Raw genomic sequence first — 16,527 nt, forward strand, 5'->3', positions numbered from 1 at the left:
TTCAACTTTTTATTGGAGGTTCCATCTCCCTTTTGGAAAATCTCTGTTAAGTCGACTTCTGCCCCATCAGGAAGTGCTTTGCAAATCCTAACCACATGTTGCATAATTAACCTGTTCCTGATGTGAGTTCTGGCTTCCGCACTGCTCTTAAATTTATTGTTACCGAGCTTTACTAAGCCCTCTCCACCATCCGAACACATCTACGTGGAAAGCAGCGTTCATCATCACGGACCCCCAGCGCCCAGGACATCCCCTCTTCACTGCTACCATCAGGAGGTGGTACAGGAGCTTCAGGGTCCACACTAACAGGCTCAAGAACAGTTATTACTCTTCAACCACCAGCCCCTTGAGCCAGAAGTGATAACTTCACTCACCCCAACACTGAACTGTTCCCACAATTTATGGAGTCACTTTTAATGACTCTATCTCACATTCTCAATAATATTGTTTATTTATTTATTATCATTATGATTGCTTTCTCTTTTTAAATTTGCACAATTATCTCTTGCACAATGGTTGTTTGTCCATGTTGTTGGATGTGGTCTTTCATTGATTCTATTGTCTTTCTTTGTATTTACTGTGAATGCCCGCAAGAAAATGAATTGAAGGTTTGTATATGGTGACATCTATGCCTTTCAATGATAAATTTACTGTGAACTTTCAGGCGGAACAGTGAAGCTACTAGCGGAGCTGCTTCCTCACAACGCCAGCAACAAGGGTTCAATCGCAGCCATCGCACTGCCTGCACGCTCTTTTTGCGACTGTCTGGGTTTCCCTCAGGGTGTTCCAGTTCCCTCCCACATCCCAGCGATGTGCAGCTGAGTGGGATAAATTTCCCTAGTGTGTAGGTCTGGGAATGAGGGTGAGGGAATGGGCAGGTGAGTGGGATGAACTTCTCCAGTGTGTAGGGCTGGGAATGAGGGTGAGGGGATGGAGAGGTCGGTGGGATGAACTTCCCCAGTGTGTAGGCCTGGGGAACTAGTTTTTTAGTTTATTTGCAAGGAATATTTTGCTGCAGAGTCACTAACAGCTACAAACTGGCACTGCAAGGATTTGGCAACCATTCTGATCATCAAGATTTCAGATCTTCAGCAATCTAACCCATTAAACTTCCCCTTAAGCAAAGAAAATCAAAGAGGTTCAGATGGAGGATCTGCTCATCTCCCTCCAACTTTCACTCCCCCCAACTCCTTTTGCTTCTCTGTATTTGTCTGCCACCATCCACCAGCTAACTCTCCCTCCCCTCCCTAAATGGCAAACCCGCCTTTCAGCTCTCACCCGTCCACAGTCCACCAATCACTGTGGGCTCCCATCTCACCACTGCCTGTCTTGGTCATCCCTCTTCTCAGCCCTGATCCAACATCTTGAACTGAAACGTCAAGATTCAAGATTGTTTATTGTCATTTCCAGTACACAAGTGTAAAGGAGACTGAAATAATTGTTACTCCAGATGCGATACAGCCCAAAAAAAACACAATAATAATACTACTACTACAATGAATATAAATACATAAGACAGTTATACTGATTGTATGTCCATAGTGACTCTAGGCACAGGAGTGTCTACATACGGAGACTGTCAGGAAATGATAAAGTAGTGGTGGTTTGGGATGTGGAGGGGTGGGTTAGTGGGAGGAGGTGTTGATCAGCCTTGGGGAAAGCAATTGTTTCTGAGTCTGGTGGTCCTGGAGTGGATGGTATGTAGCCTCCTCCCTGATGGGAGTGGGACAAACAGTCTATGAGTAATGTAAGTGGGAATCCATGATGTAACATGGCCCTTTTCCAATATACATGTCCTTGATGGCATGAAGGCTGGTGCTGGTGATGCGTTGGGCATTTGTAACTACTTTTGTTGAGTTCCTTTCATCCATGAAGAGACCGCTTCATCCAGTGTAACTTTAGATGCAGCACCTCCAGACCCTTGTGAATCCCTACCCCCTCATCTACGTCCCAAAACCTTCTCTCTCGCATACCCACTAACCAACTCGTGCCTACACTGGAGGCAGCACCTCACTGGGATGTGAAAGAAACTGGAGCACCCCACTGCTAGAAGCCCACCCAGTCACAAGAAGAACACGCAAACTCCACACGGACAGCGTTAAAAGTCAGGTCACACTAACTGTAGTGCAGTTACCAAAGGAGAATCAGAGGAAGGCTTGTTACAAATAGAATGAAGAGTTTAGTACCAGCAGGTTTTGAATGGGAAAGGTATATTCCAGGGTTGATGTATTTGGTAGAAATAAGCTGCTGTATCCCTATGCCACTACATCACTGCTCTCCACTGGACGTTTGGCCAAGCCCGCTCTCTGTGCTAAAGACATCTGCAACCACTTTAACTCCCTTCCCCACTCCCTCACTGACCTGTCTGTTCTATGCACCCTGTCCCTCCCCACCTCACACCTTCCATTGCCAGGGCAGGCAGAACACAAACGAGAGGAACAGCACTCTGTATTCTACAGAATGACAACACCAACACTGAACTCCCCAATTCCACATAACCTGCACCCATCATCCATTTTGTTTCTTTTTCCTGCTGATCCATCCAGCTCCTCCTACCCCCCATAGCCCAACACCCTCAACTCCTCCTACACACATCCAGCTCCTCCTACCCCCCACAGCCCAACACCCTCAACTCCTACACACATCCAGCTCCTCCTACCCCCCACAGCCCAACACCCTCAACTCCTCCTACACACATCCAGCTCCTCCTACCCCCCACAGCCCAACACCCTCAACTCCTCCTACACACATCCAGCTCCTCCTACCCCCCACAGCCCAACACCCTCAACTCCTCCTACACACATCCAGCTCCTCCTACCCCCCACAACCCAACACCCTCAACTCCTCCTACACACATCCAGCTCCTCCTACCCCCCACAGCCCAACACCCTCAACTCCTCCTACACACATCCAGCTCCTCCTACCCCCCACAACCCAACACCCTCAACTCCTCCTACACACATCCAGCTCCTCCTATCCCCCACAGCCCAACACCCTCAACTCCTCCTACACACATCCAGCTCCTCCTACCCCCCCACAGCCCAACACCCTCAACTCCTCCTACACACATCCAGCTCCTCCTACCCCCCACAGCCCAACACCCTCAACTCCTCCTACACCCACTCAGCACCCTTCCCCTAAACCCACCCAACACCCTCAACTACACCCACTCAGCACCCCTCCCCCAAACCCACCCAACACCCTCAACTCCTCCTACTCAGCACCCTTCCCCCAAACCCACCCAACACCCTCAACTCTTCCCACTCAGCACCCTTCCCCCAAACCCACCCAACACCCTCCTCCTACACCCACTCAGCACCCTTCCCCCAACACCCTCAGCACCTCCTACACACATCCAGCACTCCTCCCCCAAAACTCAACTAGCACCCACAGCACCTCCTACCCCTGCCTAGCAACCCTCCCCACCCCAATTCCTCCTACAACCACCTAGCATCCCTTCCCATCCACACCATCCCAACACCCTCAACTCTTCCTACACCCACCCAGCACCTCCTTCCTTCAACCATCCAGCACCCCTCCCCTCAAACCCACCATAACACCCTCAGCACCTCCTACCACTACCCAGCAACCCTCCACACAACACCCTCAGAACCTCCTACCCACTCAGCACCCCTCCCCACCCAACCCCACCACCCTCAGCTGCTCCTGCACCCACCCAGCACCATCAACTCCTCCTACAGCATCCCTCCCCAACCAATCCCGCCCATTATCCCCTTTTTCCTTTCCCCCTATACTTACTGTCTGCCCATCTTATACACACACAAACCTGCATGACCCACTCCCCACATTCCCCCCCAACCACTCGATTCCACACTCCACCTTCCTCTCCTGTGACAGCCAATCATCTGCAGCCCTCTGTAGCCTCCACCCATCACCTCCCAGCCTCTGTAACTATTCCCACCTCCACCCCTCCAGATGCCTATCACCTCTCCTCAGTTGGATCCACCTATGGCCTGGCAGATCTTGCCCCTCCCAGCAGGTGAAGGGTCTCAGCCAGAATTGTTGACTGTCCATTCACCTCCCCTGATGCTGGCTGACCCACAGAGCTCCTGTGCCTGTTTAGTTTTCTAGGTGTATATCCAAGCACCTGCAGTCTCCACTGTGCTTCTGACAAATATCATTGTCTGAAGCGCTGTAGGTCACGCTGAACCTGTGACAGATGCCTTTCAAATGCAGCTGAAGTTTGTTCCATTTCCCCGTGTGTGCGGATTACGGGACAGTCAGGTGTCGGCCCACTGCAGGATCTCTCTCATTCTGCCAAAAGTGTCTGTCCTAAACCTTTCCAATGCCCCTTACACACAGGCCCTCACTGGATGACGACACACACACACACACACACGCGCACACACACAGACACACACACACACACACACACACCCTCATTAACTGTCGCCCTGTTGTGGGGCTGAGGGGCAGAATCTGAGAGGAGCTGGTGAGAATAAAATAGGATCAGAGTAAACAGTGGTTGACAGCATGGTCTGGATGGGCTGAAGGGCTTTCTTGCCCACAGGAACAGAGCAGGACCCCAGTGCTCACCTGCTCCAGGGTACAGAAGATGTGGGCGTCATCCTGCTGGAAGCGGCGGACACGCACCAGACCCGAGAGAGCCCCTGAAAACTCGTTCCGGTGCAGGACCCCAAAGTCAGCCAGTCGCAACGGGAGCTCACGCCAGGAGCGGGGGCGGTGGTTATACATCAGGCTGGGGAGAGGAAGGTCCGTCGTCACATCCAAGGCATAAACCAGTGAATCGTCAACACACAGGAGACCATTCGGCACCCCTCCCCCCTGAACACTCGGCATGTACAATCGAGCAGTTGGGATGGAGTTGCACACTGGAAGGTGACAGCATTCTACCAACTCTCTGTAGCCCCCCCCACCCACCATGCCTGGGAGCAGTGAGCAGAACCCTCACCCCCCGCGCCTCAGCAAACACATAGCTGGCTGGGGGTACTGAGCAGACTGTAGAGGAGTCCTGGCATTATCGTTCACAAAGTTTTGATAGGTTGTGTGAGATGAGGCTGTTTTCTTTGAGGTGAAAAAGGATAAGAAGTGACTTGATATATGATAAGAGGCACAGATCAAATGGATAACCAGAAACTTTTTCCCAGGGTGGAAATGGCCGACACGAGGGAACATATTTTAAGGTGATATTGGGGGGGTTGGTGGGGAGGGGTAGGTGTATCAGAGTTAGTTTTTTTACACAGTGGATGGTGGTTGGAGGGAGATACAACAGACAGATAGACATACTATATTGATCCCGAGGGAAATTGGGTTTTGTTACAGCCGCACCAACCAAGAACAGTGAAGAAATATAGCAATATTAGCAAGAGGGATATTCAACAGAGAGATAGGTACATGAATGAAAGAAAAGTGAAGAAGTGGAGGCTATGTGGGAGGGAAAGGTTAGAATGGTCCTAGAGCAGGTTAAAAGTCGGCATAACATTGCGGGCTGAAGGGCCTGTACTGTTCTATGTTCTCACTGAAGATCAGTGGGGCAGCTAAATCAAGTGGGAAGGAAGGCAGACAACCAGGGGGTGACAATTAAAAATGAAGTATCACCATTACAACTGCACAGAGTTGCAGCTGACGGTGATTCTAATGATCTTTTAGCCCATTCGTTACTAATCTGGGTGAGTGGAAATGAAGAAAGCGCAAGCTGGCACCCCGCCTGACTTTCGTTCATCCCTTCTCCCTGCATTTGCAAACCTGCTTTGGTTCTGGCAAGAGCACATTTGGAGTTCTATGCACAGTTCTGATTCCTTTTCGGCAAATGACATAACAGCACTGGAGACGACGCTGAAAGGATTCTCTGGGCTTATTCCAGGATGGAGTGGATTAGTTTCGTTGAGTCATAGAGCCTGGAAAGAGGCCCCTTGGCCCAAGGAATTCATGCTGACCAAGATGTCTATCTCAACTAATCCCATTTGCTAGCATTTGACCCATACCTCTCTGAACCTTTTCTATCCCTGCGCTTGCCCAAGTCTCTTTTAATATACTGTACTCAACCTATTAGAGATGTCCAATGATAAGCAGTCCAAAGAATTTAATCAGGATTCTCTGGAGTTGAGAATAAGCAACCAATCTGATTGAAAAAGGCAGAATCATTGAGACACTGAGATAATCCTGAGACATTGGGGAGAATCCTGAATGAGGGGACATAGCTATAGGATAAAGGAGGGGGATCATTTAGAGCTGGGGTGCAGAGCAACGTCACGGAGGAATCTCTGCCATGGGGTAGTTAAACAGGAGGCAGAGCAACCCAGACAAAAAATGAGTCCTGATGAAGGTCCTCAGCCCGAAACTTCAACCGTTTATTCCCCTGCTTAGACGCTGCCTGAGCTGCAGAGTTCCTCCAGCATTTTGTGCATGTTGCTCTGGATTCCAGGATCTGCAGAATCTCTTACTTATCAAGAGAAAAAATAATGTTTTTGAAAGTTCTGAAAATTCAGGGTCAATGGGGAATAGCAGAGCAGAAACGATGCCGGGGCAGATCCACCATAATTATTACTGATTGGTAGGATAGGACTGAGGGATTGAAAGGCCTATTCCCGTTCTCTTTTGACCCAATCTATTTCAAAAATGCCTAGACTGAACCCTACCACCACTACCCTTGCCCACAAGTATAAACCTGTAGCTCTTTTCCCTCAACTGCCTCTCCAAGGCCTCCTCATCCCTTCTCGGTCAGATTTCAGACCTGTAATCTCTTTACACTCTAAAGCCATTGGCAGCAGAGTGACCAGTCTAAACAGACTGAGCATCAAAGGGGAGGTCTAATGGCAGTTGTCCAAAATCCCTGTCAAGGGAGCCAAGTATTTAGAAAGCTACAGTGAGAGGTTTAGAGAGGGCATCCCGGAGAGTGTTGCCAGAGTTGGGCGAGATGAATGGGTGGACTGTCGAGATCTCCAAAGGCTAGTGGTGTTTATTGGAACAGGCAAGGGAGATGATCAGAAATAAGTTCAACAAGCTGGCAATAAAGTCCCAGTGGACCAAGACCAAAGCAGGTTTGTAAATGCAGGGAGAAGGGATGAACAAAAGACACACGGGGTGTCAGCTTGCCCTTTCTTCACTGGCTATTCACCCACATTAGTAATGAATGGACTAAAAGATCATTAGAATCACCGTCGGCTGCCTTTACAGGCTGTGAAAAGGGGCGCACTTAAGGCTCAAAAGAACCTTGCACTATGTCAGGGAATAATAAAGGATTTGACAGCTAAAGAACTAATTCCTCTTTAGTGCAATTAAAGATGGAACGCAACAGCAGGAGCCAAAATTCTCCAGTAAACTCCCACACTGATTAAACTGACACTGGGCAGATTATCAAACCCAGGGAGAACACATATCTTGTTTGAAAACATTCACTGTGACCTTTTGTATCTCTGACAGGACAAACAAAGTCTTGGCTTACATCACACCCACAAGATGGCTCTTACACAAGACCATCACGCCCACATTACTGTACACGTCACTACTCAGGATAAAAGCTTGAGATCCTCATTCAGAAAGTGAGAGAAAACAGGAGAGGCAGTGAGTAAGGGCAGTAGAGAGAGGGTAACAAGGCACCAAGCCATAGTAACTGCCTTTACCACATCTGTTATACTCACCAGTGCCCGGGACAGTTCATAGGCTTCAGAGCATACGTCTCATTCTCCAGCTTGAAGGAGAACATGTTCTCGCTGTAATGATCCCAATGGCCTGAGTGCTCCCACAGTCTTCTGTTGAACACATTGGGAGTCACCACCTCCACAAAGCCTCGCCTCCGATACTCCTTCTGAAACAGCAACAAGGTCAGACTTAGCAATGCAGCCATCTAAAACACAAACAGAGTGAGGTGTCCCCGACACTGTCATACACTCCCAGAGAGCACGTATGAAATAAGAGTGCAGCTCCCCTACACTGTCACACACTCCCAGAGTATGTGTGAGATAGAGTGAAGTTCCCTCTACACTGTCACACACTCCCAGAGAGGGTATGTGTGAGATAGAGTGCAGCTCCCCTACACTGTCACACACTCCCAGAGAGAATGTGTGAGGTACAGTGCAGCTCCCCTACACTGTCACACACTCCCAGAGTATGTGTGAGATAGAGTGCAGCTCCCCTACACTGTCACACACTCCCAGACAGAGTATGTGTGAGATAGAGTGAAGTTCCCTCTACACTGTCACAAACTCCCAGAGAGGGTATGTGTGAGGTACAGTGCAGCTCCCCTACACTGTCACACACTCTCAGAGAGAGTATGTGTGAGATAGAGTGAAGTTCCCTCTACACTGTCACACACTCCCAGACAGAGTATGTGTGAGATAGAGTGCAGCTCCCCTACACTGTCACACACTCCCAGAGAGGGTATGTGTGAGATAGAGTGCAGCTCCCCTACACTGTCACACACTCCCAGAGAGGGTATGTGTGAGATAGAGTGCAGCTCCCCTACACTGTCACACACTCCCAGAGTATGTGTGAGATAGAGTGCAGCTCCCCTACACTGTCACACACTCCCAGAGAGAGAATGTGAGGTACAGTGCAGCTCCCCTACACTGTCACACACTCCCAGAGAGGGTATGTGTGAGATAGAGTGTTCCCTCTACACTGTCACACACTCCCAGACAGAGTATGTGTGAGATAGAGTGCAGCTCCCCTACACTGTCACACACTCTCAGAGAGAGTATGTGTGAGATAGAGTGAAGTTCCCTCTACACTGTCACACACTCCCAGAGAGAGAATGTGCAAGGTTCAAAGAGTAAAATACCCTATGTCATCCCACCACACACTCCGAGAGATAGCTCATCTAAGTTATAAAGTACAGCAACACCACAATTCACACATTTCCAGGCAAGGATAACAAGTCAGGTACTGAGTAATGTCCCTACTGAAAAGTACATCAAGCCACACACATCGCTCCTCATAAGGTACAAGCAGAGACTGCTGGGGTTGAAGAGTATCAGAGAGACAGTACTGTTTTACTGGAGGTGTTATGTTGCTTTCAATGGGGTTACTTGAAAACAAAAAAAAAACCCAAAACAATTGGGACTGTGAGGAAAAGAAAAAGCGAAAGGAATTACAGTATGCATAAAGTAAACAACTCAGTAACAATATAGAAGTCAGGTACAGAGTGACGCCCCTCCACACTGTCCCATCACTCACTCCTGGGGTCAGGTACAGAGTGACGCCCCCTCCACACTGTCCCATCACTCACTCCTGGGGTCAAACACAGAGTGATGCCCCCTCCACACCGTCCCATCACTCACTCCTGGGGTCAGGTACAGAGTGACGCCCCTCCACACCATCCCATCACACACTCCTGGGGTCAGACACAGAGTGAAGCTCCCTCTACACTGTCCCATCACACATTCAAGGGGTCAGATACAGAGTGAAGCTCCTTCCACACAGTTCCATCACACTCCCTGGGTCAGACAAAGTGAAGCTCCCTCTACACCATCCCATCAGACATTCAAGGGGTCAGATACAGAGTGAAGCTCCTTCCACACAGTCCCATCACACTCCCTCGGTCAGAGAAAGTGAAGCTCCCTCTACACCATCCCATCAGACATTCAAAGGGTCAGACAAAGAGTGAAGCTCCCTCTACACCAGCAGTTTCCAAACTTTTTTATGCCACGGAACCTTACCATTAATTGAGGTTCATGGACCTCAGGTTGGGAACCCCTGCTCCACACTGTCCCGGCACATTTTCCTGGTGTGAGACAGAGAAGAAGCTCCCTCCACATCATCCCATCACAACTTCTGAGGTCAGACAGAGAGAGAAGCTCTCTCCATGCTACAATGTCACACACTCCCAATGCAGTGACTACCGGGTTAGATGCAGAGTAGAACACTCTCTACAGAGTGCTGGGCAGAGGAAGTAAACATGTAAGCTTTCTGTGGAGGAAGTGGATGAACGTTCTCGCCTCGTGGTGGACCCTGAGGCCCTGCTGTGTTCTGCGTTGGTGAACTGTCAGACATACAGTACCTTGAGGAAGTCAGTGAGCGTGTTGTAGATGTGGGCTCCCTTGGGGAGAAAGAAACAGCTGCCAGGACTCAGCTCGTGGAAGAAAAACAATTCTTGCTCCTGTCAAGAAAACAGCACATTCAGCAACAGCTCAGATCAGCACAGCCCCCCAGAGCTCCTAACAGCTCAGCCCACCGCAAGCTCTTACCCCCTTTAACCACAGATGTTAGCCAGTGTAAAACACCCTACTCATTCTGCTTCCCCGTATACAATGCAGACCCAAGGACAGATCATCATAAGTCAAAGGAACAGAATTAATCTGCTCCGATTTGATCATGGTTGAGTTATTACCCATCTCAATCCCATTCTCCTGCCTTCTCTGTAAAGTCTTTGACACCCTGACAACAAGCTCATCATTTCCTTCATCCAAACCAATGGAAAAAGCTGCCAAACCTTACGGAACACAACTAGTCACCAGCCACCAACCAGAAAAAGCACCATTCATTCCCCTCTTTGCCTCCTGCCAGTCAATCCTATATGTTTCCTGTAATACCATGGGCTTTGTCAAGGCCTTCTGAAAATCCAAATAAACAACATCCACTGACTTTCCTTTATCTATTCTCCCTGTTATTTCCTCAAAGAATTCCAACAGGCAAGATTTCACCTGAAAGAAACCATGTTGACTTTGGCCTATCTTATCAGATGCCTCCAAGTACCCTGAAACTTCATCCTTCACAATTCACTCCAACATCTTCCCAACCACTGAAGTCAGGAACTAGCCAATAATTTCCGTTCTTCTGCCCACATCCCTTCTTAAAGAGTGGAGTGCCATTTGCAGTTTTCCAGACCTCCAGAACCATTCCAAATTTAACAGATCATTACTAATGTCTCCACAGATCTTTTCAGCTACTCTTTCAGAACCCTGGAGTGCAGTAGCCCATTACCCTGTAGAACACACTGAACCAGAGATATTACCCTGTAGAACGCACTGAACCGGAGATATAACCCCGTAGAACACACCGAACCGGAGATATAACCCCGTAGAACACACCGAACCAGAGACATAACCCCGTAGAACACACCGAACCAGAGACATTACCCCGTAGAACACACCGAACCGGAGATATAACCCCGTAGAACACACCGAACCGGAGATATCACCCCGTAGAACACACCGAACCGGAGATATCACCCCGTAGAACACACCGAACCGGAGATATAACCCCGTAGAACACACCGAACCAGAGACATTACCCCGTAGAACACACCGAACCGGAGATATAACCCCGTAGAACACACCGAACCAGAGATATCACCCCGTAGAACACACTGAACCGGAGATATCACCCTGTAGAACACACTGAACCGGAGATATTACCCTGTAGAACACACTGAACCGGAGATATCACCCTGTAGAACACACTGAACCGGAGATATCACCCTGTAGAACACACTGAACCGGAGATATAACCCCGTAGAACACACTGAACCGGAGATATTACCCTGTAGAACACACTGAACCGGAGATATTACCCCGTAGAACACACTGAACCGGAGATATAACCCTGTAGAACACACTGAACCGGAGATATTACCCTGTAGAACACACTGAACCAGAGACATGACCCCGTAGAACACACTGAAGCGGTGATATTAACCTGTAGAACGCATTGAACCGGAGATATTACCCTGTAGAACGCACTGAACCCAAGATATTACCCTTTAGAACACACTGAACCTGAGATATTACCCTGTAGAACACACTGAACCCGAGATATTACCCTGTAGAACGCACTGAACCCGAGATATTACCCTGTAGAACGCACTGAACCCGAGATATTACCCTGTAGAACACAATGAACCCGAGATATTACCCTGTAGAACACACTGAACCGGAGATATTACCCTGTAGAACACACTGAACCGGAGATATGACCCCGTAGAACACACCAAACCGGAGACATTACCCTGTAGAACGCACTTAAGCGGTGATATTACCCTGTAGAACAAATGACTTTCTTCTTTTGTGTAAACTTGTATGTTTCAGTGAACTTCACACAGATATTTTCATTAATATTTTTCTGTTTTTAAGACTTTGCTGTACGGAGATTAGTGACTGGCCACACAAGTGTGAATGAAGTTGAGACTCTAAATCGCACCTGCATATCCTGATTAAACTTTAGGCAAACACTGAAATTATTATAGAACCCTGCTTTCTTGATGTTGGGATGTTCCAAATCTCTGAACAGTGAAGGATATGCCGTCAATATTTGGTTGCATTTGTTGAGGAAGATGTGATGGCCAGTTTGCTGCTAAACCAGGTAAACTGTAACAAACAGCAACCTGTGTACTACAGCAGCCTGATTTATGGAACTCCACCCTGCCAGAACTTACAATCGCTTTCCAAATATTTATAACTGACAACAGAATTAGATCTTCAGGGAAATCATGCAAAGAAGCAAGTGACAATTTATCAAGACAAAAAACACATCTTTTTTGTTCAAGCTGCATTTTTTTAAACACCTGAGCAGGCTATCTAACTGTGCATCAGATATTACACATGATACAGCCCCCTTTTTGTGGTGTGCAACCCCACCCCAAAAATAAGAAGCTTGCCTATTATATAGACAATTTCATTGTTGTGTTAAGGTAGAGCATTGTCCAGGACGTTGATAACACATCGACTGTAACACTTGTTAACATCTAGGAGAATACTCTATCGCGATCTCCCCCCCCACCCCGCAACACTATCATGGATAATGCACTCATTATCTCCCCTTGACATTATCATGGGTAATACTCTCACCATCATCCCCCCCCCCGACATTACCATGGATAATGCTCTCTCACAATCTCCCCCCCAACGTTACCATGGATAATGCTCTCTCACAATCTCCCCCCCCCGACATTCCCATGGATAATGGTCTCTCACTATCTCCCCCTCTGACGTTACCATGAATAATACTTTTTCAAAATCTTTCCCCTCCCCCTTACGTTACCATGGATAATGCTGTCTCACAATGTCACCATACACTTGGACCCTTCATCTGTTGGGGCTGTCTGTTCTAACCTAGTGTGATTCCTCAAACCCTGTATAAAACTGTTATGTTTTGCAACTCCAAAACATGTAAAATAATTGAAAGGAAGGGAAGTGAGCCAAGATGCAGGTCCAACTTTGTTTTTACGTTAAGTGAGGCACCCACATATGACATGGTGGCACAACGATGCCATTCATGTTCTATTACATAGATGCCGTTATGAATTATTTAACCAAAGAATGCCTAACCAATGAATATCTTTACAGTACAACTCAAATACTACTGAAATATTAAATCTGCAACAAAAATCGCAGTCCTTACTTCAGTCATCATATCTTGTAAAACAGTTACCGACTCCTCACCTGCTCACACCATTCTGAATAACAATCAGTCCCTCGGCCTCAGCCAGTTGCATAACATGCATACGGTTCAGTGCTGTTGCTCTGTGGGGCATGGTTAAATGCTCTCCACCATGTTGATTACAGTGTCTCCCTACCTTTCCAATTTTCCGATGATCCCGATTCCTTGCTTCTTCCTGCAACTGATCCCATTCGATCAGAGCCTTGTTTTCCGGGAAGGATATGCCGTAGATCCTGTGCAGAGGCTCCATGTTGGGTTTCCCATCCCAATGCACAGCCCCACTCTGTGGTAACAGCAGAGCAGAAACATGGACAGACCAATCAACAGGAGATATCAGTTAACACCCTCATTGTGCTTCTGCTCCAGTCAAGTGTCCATCTCCTCATCTTTTCTCCAAACCCCCACTACAACCACAACTCACTGATAGCCATCATACTCCTGTTCCTGATGGCTTTTCCAAACTAACCTTGGCCTCATCTCCCCTCAGAGTTTACTCCCCAGCACCCACATCCACCCCTCTAGGGAGAGAGGGTGACCAGGAGACTCTGACTGAACCAACCAGTGACCGAGGAGCCACAGGGTTGGCTCTCCTCTCCCCAGTTGGGAGAATCCTCGCTGTATGGCTCAACTCCTCTCCAAGGGGTATCAACTCTGGCCCACAGAGATAACACCTGCTGAGCTGCAGGTGGGGGAAGAGATCCTCAATTCGCCCTCTGCCTTGTCAGTAAGAGACACCCCATGATGTAAGCAGAGGATAAGGTTCACCTACATCATTCCATCACACTCTCCTGGGGTCAGACACAGGATGAAAATCCCTGTACACCGTCCCATCACAAATTCCCAGGGTCAGAGATAATTAATCTCCCTTCACAACGTCCCATCACACACTCCCGGAATCAGACACAGAGTAAAGCTCCCACACTGTTCATCACACACCCCCAGGGTCAGACACAAAGTGAAGCTCCCTCTACACTGTCCCATCACACACTCCCGGGGTCAGACACAGAGTGAATCTCCCTCTGCAACGTCCCACCCCATACTCCTGGAGCCAGACTCAAGAGTAAAGCTCCCCCTGCACTGTCCCGGGGTCAGACACAGCCTGAAGCTCCTCTACACTGTCCCACCGGACATTCCCTCATTCTACACTGCCCCGTCAGACACTACTGGGATCAGATTGAGTGTGAAGCTCCCTGTGCCTTGTTGATCAGGCTGTAGTGGACTAACAGTACAGGGAATGGTACCTTCTCAATACGGAAAGCTTTGATCTGGCCGGTGTGCCTTATGTGTGGTCCTCGACACAAATCAACCAGCGACCCACACCTGAAACAAAACGAATGAGAACAACTTTAATACACTCTCGGTGACGATGCTCCTCGAGACCCACCCAGTAACGCCACCCGCAGAGCTGGGCTGTGATGGACCTCCTTGCCAGCAGGAGTGCACATTTCCAGCAGGTGAAAAGTGACACCTCTCCAACTCCGGACCCCTTGCCTATCGTTGCCATTGAATTTCAGCTGCTGCGTGCCCGGGCACCACTGGCAGTACCTTCAACACGTGCTGCACTTCAAAGGGCCAGGGCCACATGTCCAGAACTCTCTGCCTGAAGGATTGTCTAACAACACACACACACACAAATATTACTCAGTACAATGCACACAATTTTACCCTGTATAACACACACACACACACACATTACCATGTACAACACAGTATTTCTGTATGTAACACACACGTACAAACATCCCACCCTAAATGCACATTTCAGTTGCTCCAACGTCTCTGAAAATTTAGACCTCTTGAAAAGCGCCATCACAAAGTCACACTGCATGGAAAGAGGCCCTTCAGCCCACCCAGTCCATGGTGACTCAGACGCCCATGTAAGCCGGTCCCATTTTGCCTACCTTGGTCTATAATCCCTCAAAGATTAATTTAATAGAACATAGAACACTGACAGCATAGAGGACTGAGTGTGTGGGGGAAATCTGACATGAAAACCAGGAAGTCCAAGTGGGATAAACTTGATCTGGTGTCACTTCTACCACAGCTGTGTGATACTAATGCACACTGAAACACACTGTGATCACAGGAAAATAGGAGCAGAGCTACAATGTGGTTATGCTGCTGGCCTGTGATCCAGATGTCTGGTCTATTGATCTGAACACTGCAGATTCAGGCACACCAGCTGAGGAATTTAATCTAGTTGATTAAATAAACATGCATTTTAGCAAGGACGTTAGTGAGCACACAAGTGCTGGGTTATTACAGAAACTGGTTCAGTTAGAGTTCCTCAGGGGCGGAAATAACACCGAGCCTGGCCTGCATTTGACTCCTGACCCAATAATGTGGTCGGCCTTTAACTACTTCCTGAAGTAGTCCAACAATCCGTCAGTTATCTCAGGGAGTGGAAAGCAAACACCAGTCTGGCCAGCAGTCTCCACATCCTGGGAATGAAAGAGAGGGGAGAGGGGGAGGGAGGGGGAGAGAATAGGCACATGCCCCCTCAAGCCTGCATCACCATTCGAGAGACGCTTCTAATTGCCAAAGCAATGGGAGTTCTTTGATATTATTGATTACAGAATTGCCTCTATCAATCCATCCAAGCCTGGAATCTGTGGTTGTGATTGCACAGCTCCCCGTGGATGAGAATTCCAAACATGCTCAACATTCCAGCTGAAAATTTCCTCCTTGCCTCAGGCCCAACTGGGCAGCCTCTTACCGGAGACTCTGGCCCTAGATCCAGACTCTACAGCCAAGGGAAATATCCTCTCCCACCTCTTCGTTCAAGCAATTCCATGCATTACAATGAAATCACTTTCCCTGGGCTTACTCCACAGAGAACAATCCTCTCAACTCAGAAATTACCCAGTGATGAGCTCACCCGATGAGATGATTTTTGCTTCTGTCGTGGGGCGGAGGAGGGCAGATGATATTTCCACCTCGACACAGAGTAGCGTGTGCAGCCGAGAAGGTGCAGTTCCATACACAAAATGCTCAATTCCTCCAGAATTTTGTGTGTGCTGCTCATATTTCCAGCATCTGCAAATTTTCTCTTGTAGGTGCAGTTCCACTCTCCATTCCAGGGTCAGAAATTTAGCTGCCAACACAGCTCACTGGGACCCCATGGTGGCAGCAACCTGAACCTGCACTACACTGTCCAAGGGCAGAGTCAGT

The 16,527-nt window shown here is 48.4% G+C and overlaps 1 protein-coding gene across 3 annotated transcripts in view; it reads right to left on the reverse strand.

Annotated features, from left to right (window-relative positions):
* LOC140735873 (threonine--tRNA ligase 1, cytoplasmic-like) overlaps window positions 1-16,527 on the reverse strand; it is a 73,841-nt gene that overhangs the window by 28,311 nt on the left and 29,003 nt on the right. For all 3 annotated transcript variants that reach the window (XM_073061437.1, XM_073061438.1, XM_073061436.1), the window contains 5 exons: window positions 14,598-14,676; window positions 13,493-13,639; window positions 9,980-10,078; window positions 7,623-7,789; window positions 4,558-4,720 (listed from right to left, as the gene is read on the reverse strand). In XM_073061437.1, the coding sequence (XP_072917538.1) occupies window positions 4,558-4,720; window positions 7,623-7,789; window positions 9,980-10,078; window positions 13,493-13,639; window positions 14,598-14,676 (655 nt within the window). The remainder of the gene's footprint in view (window positions 1-4,557; window positions 4,721-7,622; window positions 7,790-9,979; window positions 10,079-13,492; window positions 13,640-14,597; window positions 14,677-16,527) is intronic.

Source organism: Hemitrygon akajei, chromosome 11 (assembly GCF_048418815.1).
Source record: "Hemitrygon akajei chromosome 11, sHemAka1.3, whole genome shotgun sequence".
NCBI classification, from domain to species: Eukaryota; Metazoa; Chordata; class Chondrichthyes; order Myliobatiformes; family Dasyatidae; genus Hemitrygon; species Hemitrygon akajei.